Source organism: Temnothorax longispinosus, chromosome 2 (genome assembly GCF_030848805.1).
Source record: "Temnothorax longispinosus isolate EJ_2023e chromosome 2, Tlon_JGU_v1, whole genome shotgun sequence".
In the NCBI taxonomy this organism is placed as follows: Eukaryota; Metazoa; Arthropoda; class Insecta; order Hymenoptera; family Formicidae; genus Temnothorax; species Temnothorax longispinosus.
In genome coordinates, this window is record NC_092359.1 from 3,879,375 (window position 1) to 3,900,738 (window position 21,364).

A 21,364-nucleotide genomic window follows, 5' to 3' on the forward strand; every position below is an offset into this window, starting at 1 on the left:
TTTAAAAGATTCAGTTACACGCCGTAAGATGTTAGCGGCCGTGATAAGACTTGCCTTTTGAACCCGAAGCGATTCATTTTTCCTTCTCTCCGCTTTGATCGCATAATCAAGTCTTTGTTTCTTACGCGCGGCTTCCGCAAATGACTAGATCCGACCGTTCCTTTTATCAAGCATGCAAATACGAAGTTGCTCGCTAGCTGGTACAAGGCACATTCGCCGTTCCAATCGTTGTGTACGGGTGAAATTAACTCTCCGGCGGTTAACCATGGAAAGCTCTTGGGGAACTCGGACCCAAAGAGAAGGAGGCAGTTATCTGCGCCACGGTAGAAAGTTGTATCGATCTATTCGAAATATACACGATTCCAGCAAGTATTTTATAGATCAACAGAAATTTCCCGACGCGACAACGGTGCACTAACGCAAATTTGTGTTAAGTACTTTCTCGTTAACTCTAATTAAAGCATCATAAGCGCCGAAAGGGACGACTGATTAGTTATTTATCGTAATTTTCGTTGTATCTTTGCAACGATTTAATTAGATTTTCTTACAAAAATCCATCATTTAAATGACAAGATTGTAAGTTCAAGAAATCGAGCAAAGAACGTAACAAGATAGGAAAAGAAAATTCGAAACATGAAAAATGAGAGAGAACTTAAATAAGTTTAAGAAAATTAGTTGCTCAATTATAATTATCGAAGTAACGAGCTCAGTTACCTAAGCTTTATTTTACATGAAAATTGTTTGTATTTCCTCCCTCCCTCCCCTCTCTCTCTCTCTCTCTCTCTCTCTCTCTCTCACTCTCTTTCTCCCTCACCGGGAACTTGTTCGAGTTATAAAATATTTATCCGGTTATACATTATTCAAACAGCGCCATTTAGTTTGTTAATGAAGCTTGAATTTTGTACAACGGAATAGCTGCACGTGGTATTCGCTAGACGAACTTGGATGGTGATTTAACGAGAACATACGAAAGTTTTACGTAAGTTCTATTATTAATCCAAACACATCTAATTACAGATCAATTAAAGAAAAAAAAATCCTTATCTCAGGTCGTGAAGGCGCGAAGATTTAATGAACGTTTAACGAAGTAGCGAACGGTAGAGAGATAGGCTGAGCAACAGACTCCTCAAGTTTAATTTTCGTTTCCCAGCATCGAGACAGAATTAATCGCCATCTGTTATTGATTCGTTGATGAAGCCGTAGTACACAAGGAAGGTTTTTAGCTTATCGATTCGCTCTACAAGTATACGGCAAGAAGTAAAAATATTTTTGCTTCGTTTTTTGCTTTCTAATTAAACGTGTATTATTTTGTTCCCAGACAAACTTCATAAAATCCATTGATCAAAGTTCTCAGCGAAAGTCAAAGCGTATTCCGTGACAATAATCAAAGGCCGCTTTATTTTCTCGCTAAGGACAAAGTAGAGTACTCACATAGTTGCTAATTGCACAAAAAGTATAATCGCAAAGAGAAAAATAGATATATTAAAAAAGAAGCTGCGCTGGGGATTAATTTTCCAATATTACATTTCTGTTCGTCAAAACTAGATTAATTTTAATGGAAGAAATACTTTATTATTTTTTAAATTTTAATTTAAGGAATACAAATAAAATTTCAATACAAATAAAAGCAATTGAAAATCGAAAAACAATTTACTTAACAAAAACAGAACGTTAAGAGCAGGATTTATTAATCTACAAAATATGTTTCCATCATTCTTTTTTTCGATTTACCTATTTTTTTCGCAGAGAAATTATGTGCATATGTATATAGGGATGTGCGGTAAATGTGTATCGCGGTTTCAAACGTTTAAGTACGGTCGAGATTATTGCAAACATGCCGCGCATACTATGGTACCGAATATCATACAAACCGCACGTACGGCGCTTCCATAATATATTCAACTGATGGTTGCTTTGAAGTTGCACGATACGCGTTTTCATCTCCACACTTCTCTCGTATCGCTACATGCTTGGTCAATTCGGAAACAACGTGTACAAAAGGAACAAAAGATCTCTACACGATTATTGCGTGTATCAGTTTGAGAACAGAAGTTTAATCATATATCCTGGCGAATATTTCAAACAATACTGATTTTTTATTACGAAATATTTAAATTGTTTCGTTATATTACCGAGGATAAAATGGAAAATATACAAATAAAAGTATACATCCATGTAATACATAAAATAATGGTGTAATTTTAATAGAAATTTCAATCGAATCGGCAGTATCTTGCTATCATAATTGGCGAATCGATTGCACTTCCCGTATATACTTCCAATAACTTCTAATCTTCCATTCCGCGTGAGAGACGTCAGAAAATTTCGGGAAGCAGCATTTCTCAAAAGATACGTCGAACGAAGTCGAGTGAATTACTGGAGGAATTGGAAAAGCGCGAAGCTGGGAAATGGGATCGACAACCTAGAGAAATACATATTAGGATCGCAGCGAAATATTTTGATATCGAACGAGCGAGAGCTTTATATCTCGCGCGTTGTACGACCCCCGAGGGAGGTGTTACGCGCCGAGTGATAAAGTGAGGTGGAAAAATTATTGCTTACGACGATCGACGACGGCGAAATAATTTCGGTGTGCCTTCTGTGTCTTTTCATTTCCATGGAAACGACGTAGGAAGCATTCGCCGGGATAGCGAACGTTCGACCGACGCGGACGGGCTGTGAGCGCCTTACACGCACGAGTTCCCCGAGCCGCAATCAATAAGAAGTCGGGATTGCTCCAGCGATTGCTTCGGGCTGAATGGTGGTAGAAGGAAGAAAGGAAAGAAGCGGATAGAGAGAGAACGCGCGCCGGCCATGAGGGATATACGCGGGCGGGGTAAAAGAGAAAGAAAACGTTCTGCATCTATCATCGTCGCGTAAATAGGGCGAGGAAAAATAACCGGGCATACACGATATTTCCCACGGTCTCGTATCCGCGGCTGAAACCGAGAGACGAAACTGTCCCAACGTCTCTCGCAATCGCGAACGTATAACGTCGTCGTATTTCAATGGACGAGTGTCTTTTTGTCGTCTATGGATTCATCCGGGTACCTGTGATTCTTTATCGGGTGAATGATACGTTCGCGAAATACGACCGAAAATCTCGAGCGAGAACAATTTCAACGATGGTGGAATTTAAAAGAAATTTTTGATGAATTCCCTAAAATATAGAATAAGCGAGGATTTTCTATAAAAATTTCGTCCAATTGATTTATCGATTTCTTCCTCTATCATCGAACTGACTATAACTATTTTTCATTGACACGCTCTGTTCCGTTTTAAAGAATGAATTCATGCAAAATTGAAAATTTTTTAGAGATCTTGTAATTGAGATGTTGATTTGAGATCTCTTCTACATTTTTCTGTCGAAATTTCTCCAATACTTGTATCTAATATATTTTGTTATCCTATATAAGTAGCATATACGTCTTAATACTGTATGTAATCAGGATTCAAATCCAGATTGGGATTATTCGAGTATTATTGACATTAACCGTGCGTTTTAGTCTCAATTTTCGCGTGGAGAATTAACAAGAGGCTAATTTGCGCTCGCGATTCAAGTTTTCAGACGAAAATCCGGGTCAAAATTATGAGCCATTCGGGAGCCGTGCAAACTCGTTAAGAGCTAAACGAAACGAGATATCGCGGCGTGCTGCTACGTGCCTTGCACACCCTTCGGACAGATCAACGCGCACCCTTATAAGCCCTGGACGAGGGCGGGCGGACGTGTCGGCGAGGATGTCCGGGAACCGTTTTACGAGGACAAGACCCCAGAGGAGGAATGGAAAAGTTAAACGTTCGCAAACTTTCTTCCGCGCTGCCTCTTTCCCTCTTCCGTCGTTTCCCTCGCGTCGTTTTCATCCGCGCTCCTCGCCGAATGACCGTTCCGTCCTCCGACGTTGCTGTGACAATGACAGTTTTGGGCAGGGCGCTCTTTCACCGTTGCCCCAGCCGAGGAATCGAAGACAAACAGGAGGGATACCGCGGCAGTAAAACCGCGGGACGACCAGGGTGTTTCACGATTTCCAATACATAGCCTTGTGATTCTTGGTTCGACGCTATATCGATCTCTTATCGAAGGAAAGAGCGGGAATCGCCTCGATAGAGTATGCCGGGCCACTAATCTGCTTTACGACGCAACAATTCCTATTTCGCGTCATAAAAGTTGTTTTCTTTCATAGTGTCGCGAATGCGAATGCGAATTCCAAAGTAGCGACTATGTAACGTGGTTCAGAAGTGGTTATCGGTAAGAGTCGTTATTAATGTTTACGCATATTCTATCGATCGTCTAGCTGGATACGTTTAAATATATTCCAGTAATACTGTGCTAAGTCGTAAAAGTCAAATTCTATTACTGAAATACACAAATTTATATAGGGAGTTATATACAAATTAATTCTTATTTATACAGTTCCAATATTTTAGCAAACCTATCCGCAGTTTCGTCACGTGCATGATTATCACACATATTTTTTAAATCAAAGTCTCTTTACATGTAATTGTCACTTTGATAATACCGATTAATATCGTGTAAGCAAAACATTTATAAGTAATTCTATTATCATCCAGGCGTTCAACGCAGCATTTCAAGACGTTCAACTTGGCCCGGTTTAATCGCAGCTGATATTCTGCTCGCCTTATACGACGTCACGTTCCGTTGACCACTATCCCCGAAGAGTATGCTACGTGCGCATCTAAGCGACCGGTATCTGTGTTGCGCCGAGTATGTATCCTCAACTTTTATCAGCATTCGCGCTTCCGTTTAGTCTCTCGAGGTTCTCGACGGGTAAAAACGCGCAGATTCGAAATCGGATTCGGACTTCAACTTCAATTCGAATGGAAACTAAAGCTCACGTACTCTTAGTAAATACAGAGACTTTTCTCTCGAAATGATAAGACTATGCGAGTTTCAAACTGGAAGCGTACAATTATTGAAAAAAATATCTTGACCAAAGGTATTAGACATTTAAATTTTATTGTGATAAATTATATTAATCTACGCGCAATGTTTCCAAAGAAATTGTAAAATATTAAAATATTTTATTGCTAATTACATTTCGATATTTATTATAACTTAATATAATTCTTTTCTTCTTTTTATGTGTAAATGCTCTCATCGTTTATTATAATCTATAGTTGTTACTAACAGTAGTAACCAATTGAGTATTCGAATTAAAAACAGATGCAAATAAATGTTTTTTTATGAAAATCAAAATATCTTTACTCTATAATTTTTATTTAAGAAATTTGAATAAAAAATTAGCAAAAAATAAGCATAAAATGAATAATTTTAAAGACATCCAACATTATGTATAAAATTAATAAAATCTAAATAATACATTATATTATATAAAAAGAAATGATATAAGTATTAACGATTCATATTATAATATTTTTAATATGTTTGTATTGTAATTTTCATATTTATATGATATTTGAGTCATTTATAGTGTATCAAACTAATACTTAGAGATAAAATTCGCGGAGAACACAAGAAAGTAATAATATACGTATATTTTTATGACCTTATGGCGCGGTCCGATGTACAGCAAATGATACTGAGAGCTATTACGAAGCTTTAATAACGAATGAAAATGCTTCACATTCTCATCGTTTAATTAATTCCTTCCGGCCGCAATGTGTGACGGTGAAAAAGTATTTAATTACTCTACACATGGTGTGTAAGTTTTATGCAATCGTTAGCCGTATGGCTTCACGTGGCTTCACGTGGTAACATTAAAACATTACGATGGTTATTATTTGGCCATATCCATTAAAAAATATTATCATAATTACAATGTAATGCTAGCCGCAACGGCTTTTATCTGAGAGGACAAATTAATGTAACGAACCAAAAATTTCTGTCTCCCGCTTTTACATTCCATAGGATTTTTGTCACTAAAATGTGATGTGTCTTTTTTCGATTCAAACAAAGATAAATTTGCATTATTACCTCACACCTTAACATTATTTTTTCTAATGCTATTTATTTAGAACAATATAAATTTTAACGAGTGTAAAAATACTTTTGTTAAATGAAAGCGATATATTATCGATCTGTAGGTTATTTCTTTATGCAATTCTTAAAGCTTAAAATTCATTATAAAAATATTTCTGCGCTTTACTAAAATATTATTAGCAAAACTTTTCCAATTAAAGCTAAGGGCTGAACGACAGATTGTAATTCCAATAAATCTATAAAGGGCATTTGCTTTGGATTTTGCTTTGCTGCATTTTAGTTGCTTGTGAGAAAACTTTATACTTGGATATGTTAAAATGTGGAGCATTTAACTATTTAATCTATTCGATGCGATGTAGTTATGATATACGTAATTATAATGTAATTCATTAAGAGTTTTAGATATTTCTGTCAAATGTATGCCCTTTAATTCTTCACTCGACTCGCGCGTTTCATAATGGAGTATCTTATTTGACCCGCTGAACCGCGTACGTACCGTAACAAACTTCGTGTACACAAGTGTACGTGAAATGTAAATGCACAAATTATACCATTTGAGTATGGCTCCAGTTTATTTGTTTTGCCGAAATGTAACTACATTAAACGGATTAAAGGAATGCATTAACTCCACGCGACGTTTTGCTATACTCCTCAGCAGGTCGTCAAAAGTTTAAGCCGATAATTAATGTGTTACCACCGTAACACGGTTACACCGTAACACGGTTAATTCAATGTCGACTGTTATAATTAAATTTAGAACCAGATAGCGGGCAAGGTAGTTAGCCGCAACCTACAATGCAACCGGGTACAATGCGACACGCCGCACAATGTTATGTTCGTCAGATACCAATCGCGGCAACAATGCATCTCGCGCATTATCAACGTCATGTGAATCGCAATTCAATTTGTAACTCGCAGACGCGCACTGTGAACGTCTAATCGGTTTTCAGATAATCTCTATCGCATTTGGTTTGCGCGCTCGCGGACAGGAAAAAAAAACGTTCCCGTCAGTGCCCAGAGAGACGTACGCGCCGCTGATATACACGAGCAAGCCGAAAGGGGGAAAAACCGCGCAGTGCAAACATCGGGAAACCTGGCAGTCTATTCTGGTAGAGATTTTATCGGACTTACCGGTAACCTTGATGTGATAGGGTAACTGAGCTCGCCACGTGTCCTGCATTTTCCGATCGGGCGCGACGCATCGATACTCCCCGGCTTCCTGGTAGACCACCCGGCTCAGAGCGAGAGGCCCGGGCCCTCCCACCGGATCCATTCCGGGCCCGTGGCCCCAACAGCCGCCGTCGCACTCGAGGGTCACAGCGCCACCGATTTGCACTTCCATCCTTCGGGAATCGGTCGCCTCGCCGTTCAGCGCTTCCGCCTCGGTCTCCATATCTGGATCATCTAAATGCCATTGATTTAAATCTCTCAACGAGTGGCAAACTCGAAATTCGAACTTAAACGTATAGGCCGCATACAGGAGAATAAGACAATGCACGAAAAATAATCCACAACGTGGACGTAACGCACATCTAAAACGGCACTTTCAGATTTTCCTTCCTAGACATTTTATACTTTGTGAAGATGGTAAAAAATGTGATAAAATACGCGGTAATTCACAATAAAAATATCGTAATATCTTTGAAAATCTGGATTTTGTTTGTCACCTAAAAACTTGGCATGCTTTTACATCTGTCGTTACACATATTTTATCTTTTTAGATTCCGCAAGTATACAAATATGAATTTTCCTTAACGACACAAAAAGAAATGTTAAAGCGTGTTTCATAATTAGTAGCTCTTGCGAATCCTAAATGTGCCTAAGAGTTTTCACCAAATTCACTTTTTGCTATTATTTTGAATTCCTGATTCGATATCGTTCATCGTCATCGAGGAACTACTCGAGTATCAGAAATCAGCGGCACGTACGAGAGATAAAGTTGAGGCAATATCTCTCTACCCTCACGTGCTTGGTTCGACAAAATCTTTTCCCCACCGCAACGTTGCGTACTGTCGGTTCCAACTTCTACCCTTCCTCATCCCTCTCGTCCTTTTCCGATTCCACCTATGGAATTATACGGTTACGATTGTTTGCTCCTCCAGCTAGCGCTATGTCCACAATTGCAAAGAGGGAGAAAGAGAGAGAGAAACAGAAGAGGAGGGGGAGGAGGATGGAGAGGGGGAGGAGAGAGGAAGAGAAGAGGAAATGCGGAGAGAGGGGGCGAGAGAGTAGATGAAGGGGGTTGCTCGTATCTCTGTTCGGGAATTAGAGCCGGACTGCTACAGCGGAATTCGGCTGAGAAAGAGAAAGAAGCGAGGAAGGGGGAATGGGAGGACGTAGCAGTCCTTTGAGTTAGCAAGCTGATCTTCCAGCTCATCCTATAGCAAAACAAAGGGATCAAAGTGGTGCGGATGCGATAGGAGGCTTTCACTTCCTCTCACGCTCGCTCGGCTCCCAACTATACCTCGTTTGTCTTGTAGTTTGTTCGGAATTTTACAGCAAACACCACCGCTGTGGCGCTTTAACAAACAGAGGAAAGGAAAAGGGAGAGAACGGAAGGCTCGGTAATCAGGCCGGTAATTTGACGTTTTTCGTCAGCCAGCATTACTCCCCTCTTCAACAGACTCTCGTTATCTCCAAATTTGATCTGAAGTCTCTTCTTCTACGGTGGTGGCTTGTGATCGTCTTAAATCTTAATGCGATTCGCGTGCGCTAAGGTGATTAAGATTCTCATATACTCGTCCGTCTATGATCGCGTTATCTCTAATTACTTTGATATGCCTTTCGTGTCCCTACTAATTGAATTATGCACATCCAAGATGCTCTGTTGAATCGAATGTTTGAACATTATAAAGTATCACTATTATGGACTTAATAGAGATAATTTTTTTAATATATGATAAATTTTTTTAACGTTAATAAATTAAAAATTATACTTAAGCATGTATTATATAGAATATTACATGAGTATACATGAATACATTATATGAAAATGTAATGTATAAAAAAATTATGTAAGTTTGCATTATCTATACTACACGAGAGTAACAGTCACGAGAAAAATCTGTTCGGCTGTCGATAGCGCTGGTCTTATCACTCCTGTCCCTTTAAACTACGTCCTATCTGTAGACTGTCTACAAGCCGGCGAAATTAGCGCGTCGGTTTAACCCGCCTTGACGTTATCCGGCGGATAAGTAATCCAGGAGGAGATTCGAACAGGACATAGTAGCAGTGTAATCGATAATTCCCACGAAGGAGGATGGTTGGTTTATAGGTGCTCTCGAGCCATCTAAATTGCGTAGAGATTAGGTGCTCGGAAGCCCGTATCCAGCATCGTCGGTCGAAGGAGCAGACGAGAGATCGGGAGAGAGAGCGCGAGAGAGAAATAGGGAGGGGCAGAAAGAGAAAGAGAGAGATACAGAGAGAGGGGGGGGGGGAAATGGGAGTGATAGAGAAGAGTAGAGAACTAGATAGAAGACAAGAGGATGGGGAGAGACGAGGGCCGCAGGTTTGAGATGCAGGGTGCGCATCACCCTCTGGTTATAATGGCAAGATGGAAGGAATGGGGCTAGGTAGGAAATTTGCAAATTTTCACGACGGGGCACGGATAATTTCCGGTTGGCTCGGTGGTTTCCGCCCTTGACAAATGACTGTGGTATCCGGTTATTGGCTGCAGCGACGACCCCCTTCGCATTCCAAATCAGGGAGAATGTCTCTTCGAGCGCTATCAAATGCATAGGGGATAGACAATACATCAGCCAAAAATGCACGTAATTATCGTTCGTAGGCGCTACCGTTGTTTTATACATATTTATAACATTACGTGACATTTAATTTACTAATTTTGAAAAAAGAAATGCGTATAGAAAGATAGAAAAACAGCTTGACAGACTGTCAAGAATATAGTCAATACAAACAAATTTGTCTCTTGCATATAAGAGATCTAAACATATTCTTGATAATCTCAATTTTGTAAAAAAGACTATATTCTGTTAAGTAGCTATTTAAAAAGCAATGCATAAAAAAAAATGTCTACATATCCTTAATTAAATTATTTTGCAATATATCGTCTATTACTTTGTCAACCGTGATAGTTCCATATTACCGGCAAAGGTCTATTATTTTAATTGTAAGATTATAAAAATTAATAACTGAAAGCGTCGTAAAAATCGTAGAAATCTCCATTTAACAAATTAAATTATGAAAACTTTCTCCAAAATTATTTCAAAAGAATACTCTTTCTTTTTTATCAAAGAAGATACATTTATTAACTTGACGTTCCTGCTCGAATCCCGTGCGAGAAATCCTACGCTATTGAAAGCGACAAAGTGGCGTGACAACGATTTACTCACAGCGAACGTTGAGAAAATATCCGATGCTGGTGAAAATGCCGAGCATATGCCGCGTGTAACACTTGTACCAGCCGCTCTCGGCCCGAGTGATTTTTGTGAAGTTCAACCATCCGTCATCGCTCTGCTCCACGGGGGGCGGTCCATTGTCTGAAACACAAGCGGAAAGCTGGTGGATATACGAATTAACGCACTGGAAACAGCACGCACGGTCCGCGGATTTGCGTTAACGTCGTCGCGCAGTTTGCGTCAGCCGAGCGAGTCTCGGCTGCAAGCGACTTCTCTCGTTGTTCATGATTTCGCGACATTTTTCATAGAGACAATTGCCGCACACGCAATTCGATCATTAATTACTTGAAACTACTAGTCATTAATCGTCGAAAAGAGGAAGCGGATCAAAAGTTAAAGTTTAATTAATTCCACAATCTTAATAGATTTAAAATTATTAGATTATTTTTTTCTTGTGTGAATGTGCATAAAGTTTGTTTATGAATGTATTGTTTTGGCACAATATAACATGTGGGTCTTCATTAATGATAGCATGGATTAGAGATGTAGAAACAAAAATAATTAGATCGTAAAAATTTGATTATAAAAGATTATAAAAGATGTTAATGATTTTGTCTTACTTATATATTATTATCCAAATTGTTGCGTTTCTAAAATGACGTGATCCATCCCGTTAGATAACATTATTATATTAATTATGAAATATCATTTTCGTGATTAAATGTTCTTGGATAATTGATTTAAAGTTGTGTATTGGCGAACTGTCTGAGAGAGATAGAGGGATAGAAATAAAGAAAGAGATAAGGGGAAAGCTGGCATATGTTTCTCGTTCAAATTATTCACAAGATAATTAAGATAATTACGCAATACGGCAATTTAGAGGGCGACATCACTGCAATGGAATTAAAAATGTATTACTGCTGATGCAAGTGCCATGGCTATAATACCAAAAGAAAATAATTGAATTGTGGAGGGCGACCGAAAAGAGGAGTCCAAAAGGACATTCATTCAACTTATTCATAAATGTGGAAATGATTCCGAGAGAGCCGGTATCAATCCCGCTGGCCTTTCTTTTGCCGTTTATCGCCGAAATTTTCATTTAGCTGGAGCCTATTTCTTTCTCCACTATTTCGGCTCTACCATCACCACTCTCATCCCTTCTCTCCTCTACCATCGACCTCGTTACAGCGAAGCCGCGGATTCGACGCAGCTGTCGGATTGGCTAGTTGAAAGTATACCGCTCTGGCGAATGTGGAACTACCCTGGGGAACAAAGGAAGAGAGAGAAAGAGAGAGAGAGCGTAGTCGCAAGACACACTCACATGAAAGGTGGAGGATTACACAGGAGGCGAGGAATGCAGGAAGATATCGGAGAAAGGACTGGAGGCGAAAGAGAGAAAGAGCGAATTCCATGTATCGCCAGACGGAGTTTTGTGGCGAAACTTTTATATAGGCCAGTCATAATCACGCGGGAAGGGTGGTGGGCTATTCTATTAAAGACACCGCTCGCCTTTAACATTGCCAAGGCATGCTCGATTGTGTTAACGGTACAGTATCCTTGGCGAACTTCGTGAGATGCGGCGCCGTTTCGCATGAAATAGGGCCAGGCCGTGACTTGATCCAAAAAAAAGCATGACATTTCTGTGGTAAGTTCGGCCGGAATTCAGCCAATTTGGCCGGGAAATAAACGAAGCCAACTCGAAGTAAATTGAGATGCAGGACGAAGAATTTTCTGCCAAAATTAAATACATGAAAATTTCTCGCGTGCTGGTAAATTATAAATGTGTTTCGCATACGGGCTTTTATCGGTGTATTAAGGTCTCAATAATTTTCTTCGTTTATTTAAAAAAAAAGTCGATGTTTTGAGATATACAATTATGACATAAAATAATAATGATAAATTAATTGAAACATATGGTGATTTCTATTTTCAACGACGAAGATTGATTCTTGTGGCAAAAGCAATTTCATTTTCGCAATTAACCTACGATGTTTCACAAACTAATCGTCCGAGATAAACAATCTGACACTCTTGGAAAGCAGTAGAATCATATAGTTTTCAAACAAGACCATTATCGCCCTACAATTTTTCTTGTATTTTTCTTCATAATTGCAAATATGTTGGCAATTATATATATATCCGTGTGATTCTTTTAAATCTAGTGGCGGAGTTGGTCATGGCGCATCATGTTACAAAGCACATGTACATGTTTTCGCACCTGTTTTTTAGTAACGGATTAGCGCACCTGTCAAATTACATAAAAAGTGTACACGATTTTCTAAACGCTGTAACGAAAAATTGACACGCAGCGACGTGCAACAAAAACCGATCTTCCATATATATCGCGTATCACACAGATATCTGTGTTAAAAAATATTATGATACGTATATGTGTTAAAAAATATTATGATACAAAAATAAAATGCTGATCTGTATAAACTGCAAAGGAGATTTGTTACATAACCGAAATATTAAAACTGTCCAAAAGGTGCATAAAAAAATATTAAAAAATATAATACCAGTTTTATTTTTCTCCTTATCAAAAATAATGTTGTCATTCATAAAATGCTAATATTATTAAATAATGTTTAGCTAAAATATCCGACATGTCGGCAAATAAAAAGAAAGAATACATAATATAGTTGAAGAAATGAAATCTAACATCAGTAATAAGTACACTTATAAATTGCCGCAACTGATAATTATTTCTTTAGACAAAAGGATATAAGGACATAAAGCGCGGACTTTACAGTTAATAAAATTACGGACTCGGAACGGTATCCTTGAATTATTCTGAATATATCATTGGAGTTCTGATATCCTCGCTCCACCTCCGAATGATAATCGTATAAAGATCGACTTTCCCTTAAGCGATTTCACGCAGCTGACGCTCCCGTTTCTTCTTGCAAAATGTTCCTGCGTCCAATGTATCGGCATAATAGATCATCCGACAGAACCATGATAAATTATTTTTACGTTTTTACTTCGACCTTTGTTTGAAAGTTTCCCCAACATGCTGCAAGATGTTCGGAGGATACCGCCACGTTGGATACAATCACAAATTACACATCCGGGAATGGCATAGTTTCTGTTGACTTAGTTCCTAGCTTAATCGTTTAAACATTCGTTAAGGGAAGTTTATATACACACGCAATGATTAGTGGCGCCAATCGACTAACGCCAGTAACAATGCAAGTGTAAACACTTGATACAAACTGGCGCTAGTAATGTGGCGTTTACTGGCGGTTATTGGCCAAAGCATATAACTTCAAAATTTGAAGTTATATGCTTGCTGTCATTTACTGTGTGTTTAATAAATATTAAATATTTTCCAAATTATACGCCAATCACTGTGTAAACATTTGTGAGTTTGCCAGTCGGTTTCTGGCGCCAATGAATGCCAGTCAGTTGGCGCCACTAATCATTGCGTGTGTAAACTCCCCTTTAGTCTCAAAGCGAATCCCGGCTTTGTGAAGCCATATTGCGAAATCGACTATTTGTTGCAATACGGGAAATCGGGAGAGTCTGAATTTGCCTTACTTGCCTTCCCTATAAAGGCTTTGAACGAGAGGCGAACGTGCTTTCTCGAGAAGGAATGGGACGTTTAATAAGAGTAACCGTACCAAAAAGAAATTGGGAATGGGCGGCGGCGGCGGCAGCGAGTTTGGGGAAAAGGTTCGCGGACGGCGAAGGTATTGCCCGGGGCAGATACGTGCTCCAAAGGATATTAAAGTATTTTAATTGCAGCGGATCTCGCGGAACGGCTGGGAAGGATTTATTCGAAATCACTCGATTGAGTCTATGAATAGGGATTAAGCTTGGCCCCGCCGGCGCGGCGTTGGCTCGGCGCAGCGCGCGCCGTCGCGCCGAGCGAATTCCAGACGTCAGGAGTGGAAGGCAGAAATAATTGAATATTTAATAGGATAACTCACATATAGCCGCTTCCCGTCGCAGCCGCGCGGCGTCATCCGTCACGACGACGGGACGTCGATTTTTCTGTCACGTCCCGTGGCTGCCGATTAATTATACAGTCTGCCCGGACGTAATACGAAGACGGGGCCGACTTTAATAAATCTAGTTATTTCGTAGCCAGTGCACACAGAAAAAAAAATTATTTCACCGATCCGCGATACATCCTCGCACAAAAGGCTACGATTTCCCCTGCTCACGACTGTAGTAATATTGACACGAGAAAGATATTGTCTGTCGCAAGCAGAATTGGAGGAGTACACATATATCAAATAAGATCTGCGATCAGAGATATTCGTTGCCGAAGCACATCACACAGAACAAACGACTATATCGGCAACATGGGAGTTTAATTAATTTAACAGCGAGGTCAGAATTATTCTCGAAGAGAAATCAAATTTCAGATATTATTAAATTAAATAAATAATTAATGTCACGAATGTAATACGATTGACAGCCGAGTATTTCATTATCAATCGAAAAAGGCTTTTATTCGGGAAAATTGTTACTACGCGAATAGCTGTATGTGTGAATGTAATATGCAAGTTTAATTTTTAATTAATTAATCTTTGATCATTATGAGTCGTATAGGCAAATTATTATCTTACATTAAAATAGATACACTGAAGAAAGTTGTAGCGTCGCGAATAAAGTTTTGTTCGTCGCGAACTTATACCAAAGATTGACAAATTTATGTTTCACGTACAATGTTACATAAAAAATGTTAGGGATTTCTGCGGCCATTAAGTACCTAATTCTTCTATCGTGGTGTATGATATAAGAGTATCCGCGGTATAAAAAGTCGCGGCACGTCAGACGTACAGCTAAACCGTTACTTTAGAGCAGTATTTGGCAATAATTCTTATAGAAATCGCAGTGCCTTCTGACGTTTGGTAATAACAGGTCGTCCATCATAGTTCTTATCACTCGTACGCGGCTGATCGCAGCGGAAAGTGACGGCTGCAGCTGTTCTCAGCGTTTTGTGTAACTCAATAACGAGATAAACGCAACTACCACAATCAGTCCAATTTTTCGAATTTTCAGATCCTAGATTAATAACGCAATTCTTTTTATCGATATTCCGAAAGAACTCGCGCATTAATTTGTCGTTCAATTTATATAGTCTCTAAGGCGATATTTGCGGCAAGTAGTTAACGCTTCAAATAGTCAGTTAATTCCCTAATCTTATTAAAGTATAAAATTATATTATTAACATTAATTTAAGTTTCTAAAGCCGACACAGAGAGAGCTAATATTAATTCGCTTGAAAACGATAATGAAATTTACACAGATAATTGTAAAAGGATAAACGTTATATAACATATTGCTCGATCTATAATTCTTGGCCGTGCGACATAAAGAATAACAGAAAGTGCAGTAACATTTGACTATAAATCCTTTCGTCTTTTCAGCGTAATCATTTTTACACGTCTTTCGACTCCTCGGATATATCAAATAGTGTAGAAACGCGCACTTTATTTTCGTGACACTTCCATCGCACGATCGCACCGACTTCGTCGGTACGTCAAGGGAAGTATAGTTTTGCTCAAAGTTTTAACGGACAATAAATAACTCAAGACGCAGAGACGGAAAGACGATCGTGATTCACTCGAGATGTGAATAGAGCGCTGCGCGAAATCTCTATCGAATCTCGAAATTGTTATTCGCGATTGTGATTTACGCCAGCAGCGAGGCTGGTGGTACTTCATCGTAGCGGCGGCGACGGCCGCGGCGGGCTGCGTCGCGAATGAGCTTCTCGTTTGAGTGCCTCTCCATGCTTTTCTGATTAATTCAAGAGAAATTGTAATTTCCACTCCTATCGTATAAAGTTGATCGAAAAGGCAGTCTTGCGTAAATACTACGCGGATCAGGCTACGTAAAGGGGATTAAAAAGGTGTTTCTTAACGAGCAGAATACCGAACGTGGAAGGGCGGATTAAAAAAGTTGGTTGAAAAGCGATTTAATCGGCCGCGTTAAACTCAGGTTGCTTTTTCGATGGAACACTCGGGCGTGTGCGGCACTGGCTCTCGTGGAGACCATTACTGGATCTGTACGAGCTGATTCTTTGCATTGATTATAACCGACGCGAATTTGCTGAATAGGAAGAATAATAATATCCGCGAATAAAAACGAAACAGAGCTATTTGAATATAGTTTCAGTTCTTTCTGAATGTCTGTCGAAACTAAGAACTGAGAATTTTCGATATAATATAAATATAATTAATGCTGAATGATATTATTAACGCTGTATGTGAAATGCTATAATTAATGCTTAATGCTAAATGATATAATTAATATCGGAGTTATTGGTATTATTACTCTATATTCTGCATATTAATGCTTTACTTGAAAAAGAAACTACTTAGCGCAGAGTAACGCAGATTAAGGACAGGATCCATTTGAAATTATCTTGCGTGTTAATCGGATCAAAGTACGAGATGTATCGATCGGCGTGATGCGCGGAAAAAATCATCCATTTCCCATATTGTATAGCCGAAGCGCAATGCAGCTCGCGTTTCCGGAATGCAGGGTGGCGCGCTTTTAAATATTTATCAACACCTGCCCGATTCGTTCGCAGCAAGAAATCGTGATTTCGATTTTCACTCGGGGAAGTGAAATGCATGGCAAAAGCGGCTGACTCGCGTAGTGCAATACCTTGGCGCGGGACGAGATGCACCTAGGCGAAAAGTTGGTCGGCGCAGCGAGTACGTTTAACGAATGTAATGGGTTCACCCGCTTAAACGGTACGGTCTAATCAAGAAAGTGGTCTCGCCGGCGAACTCCGCGCGGAAATCCCTCTCGTTCTCTTCGTTTCGTCCGCGGCCCCCGTCTCTCCCTATCTTACCCGGCTCAAGCCGCGCTGATTGACGATGAATAAAGGAAATTATGCTGCGGTGAGCTTTTATTCGCCGCACCGGCTAAAAAGCAACGTCGTTACCGATCCACGAACGACGGTGTATACACCGTAAATCCTGTTCCAGAATCCAAATCGGGGCGGGAGCCTTAATTCCGAAAAAGGTTTCGAAATCGCGGCGGAGAGTGGATGGAGATGTACGATTTGGTAACGCCGAGCGGGATTCAATTTGGCTTAATATAAAAATATAGTTGGCTGGTTAGAGCAAACCGGCTCGTGTAATAACATCTCGTAATACACGACGCTTTATGCAATTTAATTATGCTAATGACCCGGGCGATAACGGAACACGGAATATGCGGAATTTAATGGGTAAACAGATTTTTGCTGGTATATATGTATATTGAGAGCCGTATTTGTGACACGGATATAACGTAACCGAAATTTAATACCGTGACTACAACGGCGTATTGTGAAATTTATAGTGCTGGATTTCATGCGATTCCATATTTTCGTTATGTAATACGACAGCAAAACGTTTTTGGTAAAGCGTGCCATGGTCTGACCATTAAAATACACACATAATAAACGAATGTTTTCTGAAACTCTGCCGATTTTTATGCGTATCTCTTTATTAATAAAAATGGTATCGACTCTGCGAGATAAAAATCATTTTAATAGCTTACTGATTTTTAAATAGTATTGAGTTTAAAGCATTTTTTTGAATGTGTATAAATATGCGCCACTGCATTTCATATAGCTATGATGATGCATCGCTGTTGAAAAGACAATCTTTTCACATACGCACTTTCTTGGCGAAAGGTTCATAAAAATAAACGTTATTGCGCGCCTTTCTTTGATGGACGTATGTGTTTACGCGGTGTCCATTATGCAAAATTATACGACTCATGAAAAACGATGACGTGGATAATATTGCTTTCCGCACGCGAAGCTGAAAGCAGATATCCGGCAGCAGCCGATGTACTTTATCGAAATTACTTTGCTGTGTTTTTCATGAGCGATTCGTATACGGAGTATCTTAGACGGAGTATCTCCCTTTTTCGGACTTTACCTCTTTGAAAAGAGTTTTCTTTCGCCCAAAGATCTTATCTTTTCCTACTGCTTTTTTATTTTCAATATTAATATCTTAACTGCAGTAATCCAAATTGAATTGCTGCTACTAATAAAAGTCTACTTTGTGAAATTAAAGGGAAGATAAAGCTCTGCTTCAATAGATCTATATTTTTTTAAGTTATACACTCTTAACAATTTTTTAATTTTTGATTACACTACCTGTAACCAATCGAGTGCGGTTTTATGAATTATATAAACGGGATTTTTAGAAAGATATATAAAATCAGCGAGATTATAGAAATTTTACTGCTTTACTCCCCATTAGCTGAAGGCATGAAGTTGAGAAATTGCTTCATGAAAGTCACTAACTTAATAAAGTAACCAAGGTGAAGCGCCATGAGCGATATGTGGCAACGGAAAGAAAGTATAATTATTTATTATCTCCATTTAGTGCATGCAGTTTAACTTTGCACTATTAATCTTTAATCTTCATTGAAATTGAAGTAAAATTGATGTCTCTGATAAAAAAAATATGTATGTATAAATTTCTTCTTTCACAATTCACGTTTATTCATCGTTAATTTTCAGATGATGTCAATTATATCTTTTTGCTCCGTAGAAATTTTATTTCTTCTGCTTCGCTACGATGATAATTTCTCACGGAACGCGGATTTATATCGCTTATTCCAATCAATGAACACCTCGATTGGGGGAGATAAGGCAGATTAAGCTTGGAATATGAAATAACGGTGGGATTAAAAGTGCCATGAAACGTTCAGGAACTGCTCACAGGAAGGAGGGAATTATAGACAGTTTTAAATATTTATCAGGCCGTAGAAGCGGCCGCGGCCGGTGAGTTCTCCCACGACAAAGAACAGCCAAATGGTAATGAGTCTATGCGTCTGAGTATATACCCCCTTTCGTTCGTCTTTTTGTAAATTTTAATACGAATTAATTATAACGCGAAACACAGTGCTGCAAATCACGATAATCTTTAGTTACTTTACATTTGAAGTGCAAGACTATGTAATCCGTCGTTACGGTGTCATATTGTTACTCATCTTCATCAGGATCAACCATTTTATATATATAGAGGTTATTTGTTAAATTAATTATTGTTATTAAATACTAGAAGAGAGTTCTTGCGATCATTGCAAAAAGTAAATAAGCTCAATTATATTTTAGAATGACTTTTTCCTTACAATATCCAAAATATTTTATTTTTTGGAACACACAGGTTACCACAAGTTGCATTTTGATTAATTATAATGTCAAATATAAAGTAACGATATTATTCACGTTTTAAATAATAAAAAACAATGTTCACACATGATTGTTCTACACATAAATAATGTTTTTTTTCTGTAAGAGTATATATGCACATTATACGAATAGTACGTTATAGAATATATTTCAATTTAATGTTAATAAAACAATAAGTTATTGCAATTGTTAACCAGTAGATACACAATTCCTTTGTTCTGATTCCTGGGACATTGCGATGCATTCACGTCGCATCTGATGTATCCGCGTAATCGCTCCCGTTATCTTATCTCTTTCTCTCGCACAAGTGCCGGCCAATAGGGCAGATCAGATGGAGCAACGTGCTGCTCCAATATCACGCGTCGCATAACAGCTTCCTCGACGTTGCTCGTGTACGGCACGACGACGAGGCGCACGGCGCGCCAAGTCTCCCTTTAACGCCGGCACGAAATTTACAGTGCGGAAATAGGCGCGGCTTGCAGCCGCGTGTAGTAGTGCATCGAGACGGGGATAATATCGAGCGCGTACACCTGTCTATCGGGAGCCGAATGAAAGCGCGCCGCACCGCGCCGCGCCGGCGAGAATTGCCGGGATGAAAGGGACCGGCGACGGCGTGGGGTTGTCCATTGTCCCGATTTCTGCCGGCGTCTGTGTGGTAGAGTTGTCGCGCCCGTTGCGGTACGTAATAATGTGATTATGGGATGTACCACCTTACCTCCCGCCCCGACTCTCGAGCCCGGGATCCACGAGATTTAGGGGAGATGAGACGCTGAGAGACGACAAGGTTGACGGAAATCGCGTGAATGCAGAGAACTTCGGAACCCTCCCTCGTCTTCCTCAAACCCCTAAGCTAAGGACGACGTTATTATGCCGCGAGCGGCGACATGCGTTTGACTCACCTAAGCATATCGTTGGTAATGGTTTAATTACGCGAGAATTACTTCTCTCGAGGAATGAGTGCGCGATTGTTACGTTATAGCGGATTTCGCATGGAAATAGGGGAAAGTCTCCGGCTCTATGGAGAGTGCATTTTGCAAGGTATAATACATTAAGAATGGCGCTTACAATATTATTACTTCGAAACATTATTTGCGCGCCATGCGATAATTATAATATTATAATATATACATATAACTAGTAAAATTCGCATATAATTGTCAGCTCACGTTCTCTATTATCTACACAATTAGTCTTTCAATTTCAATACCGCAATCGCATTGTTAGCTCATTTATTTTACATGAGGAAGAACCAAATTCTCCTCATAATAATACAAATTTAATCAAGTAAGCCATTTTTACGATCCCATTAGTAGTTTGTGGTTACACGCGCATCACATAAGCCGCGTTTTTCGCGAATCGATAAGAACATCTTGTTTAGAAAGGGTTAACGCGAGAGGATAACTCGATAATTCAATTAGAGCCGTGTTACGCTTATCAGTGCATTGACGCGCGCGTTTACAGATAAGTTACATCTCCTTTAGAGTTATTACGAGGCCGATATTACGCCGAGGGTCATGTGCATCAGATTCCATCCCATCCAAGTGCCTGTTTACAGTGATTAAATTATGCTCACGTTGCCGTTACACGTGCCCGCGCTAACGTGTCTACCTACAACGTGACGCGTTTCCTAGCTGTAGGGAATGGGGAGTTGCACGAAATAATGCACGTGCGCTTCGCAACTCGCCGTCTGCCAAAACACTGCCTGCGAATATATGTCGTACATATATACGGGACATACTGAAAGCACCCTTTCTAAGTCGTAAACTTTCGAAGTATTGTTAGAAAGAATGATGATTAAAAAAAGGTTGAATTTCTTTTCAAGCTTCCGCTGCTGCTAATTTCGGTTTAAAAAATTCTCTCTCTTCGATTAGCTCGTAATTGATGTTT

The 21,364-nt window shown here is 39.3% G+C and overlaps 1 protein-coding gene across 3 annotated transcripts in view; it reads right to left on the reverse strand.

Moving 5' to 3' along the window:
* Positions 1-21,364, reverse strand: part of Tei (irregular chiasm C-roughest protein teiresias) — a 321,127-nt gene that overhangs the window by 54,971 nt on the left and 244,792 nt on the right. For all 3 annotated transcript variants that reach the window (XM_071769711.1, XM_071769710.1, XM_071769712.1), the window contains 2 exons: positions 10,312-10,458; positions 7,091-7,363 (listed from right to left, as the gene is read on the reverse strand). In XM_071769711.1, coding sequence (XP_071625812.1) covers positions 7,091-7,363; positions 10,312-10,458 — 420 coding nt within the window. The remainder of the gene's footprint in view (positions 1-7,090; positions 7,364-10,311; positions 10,459-21,364) is intronic.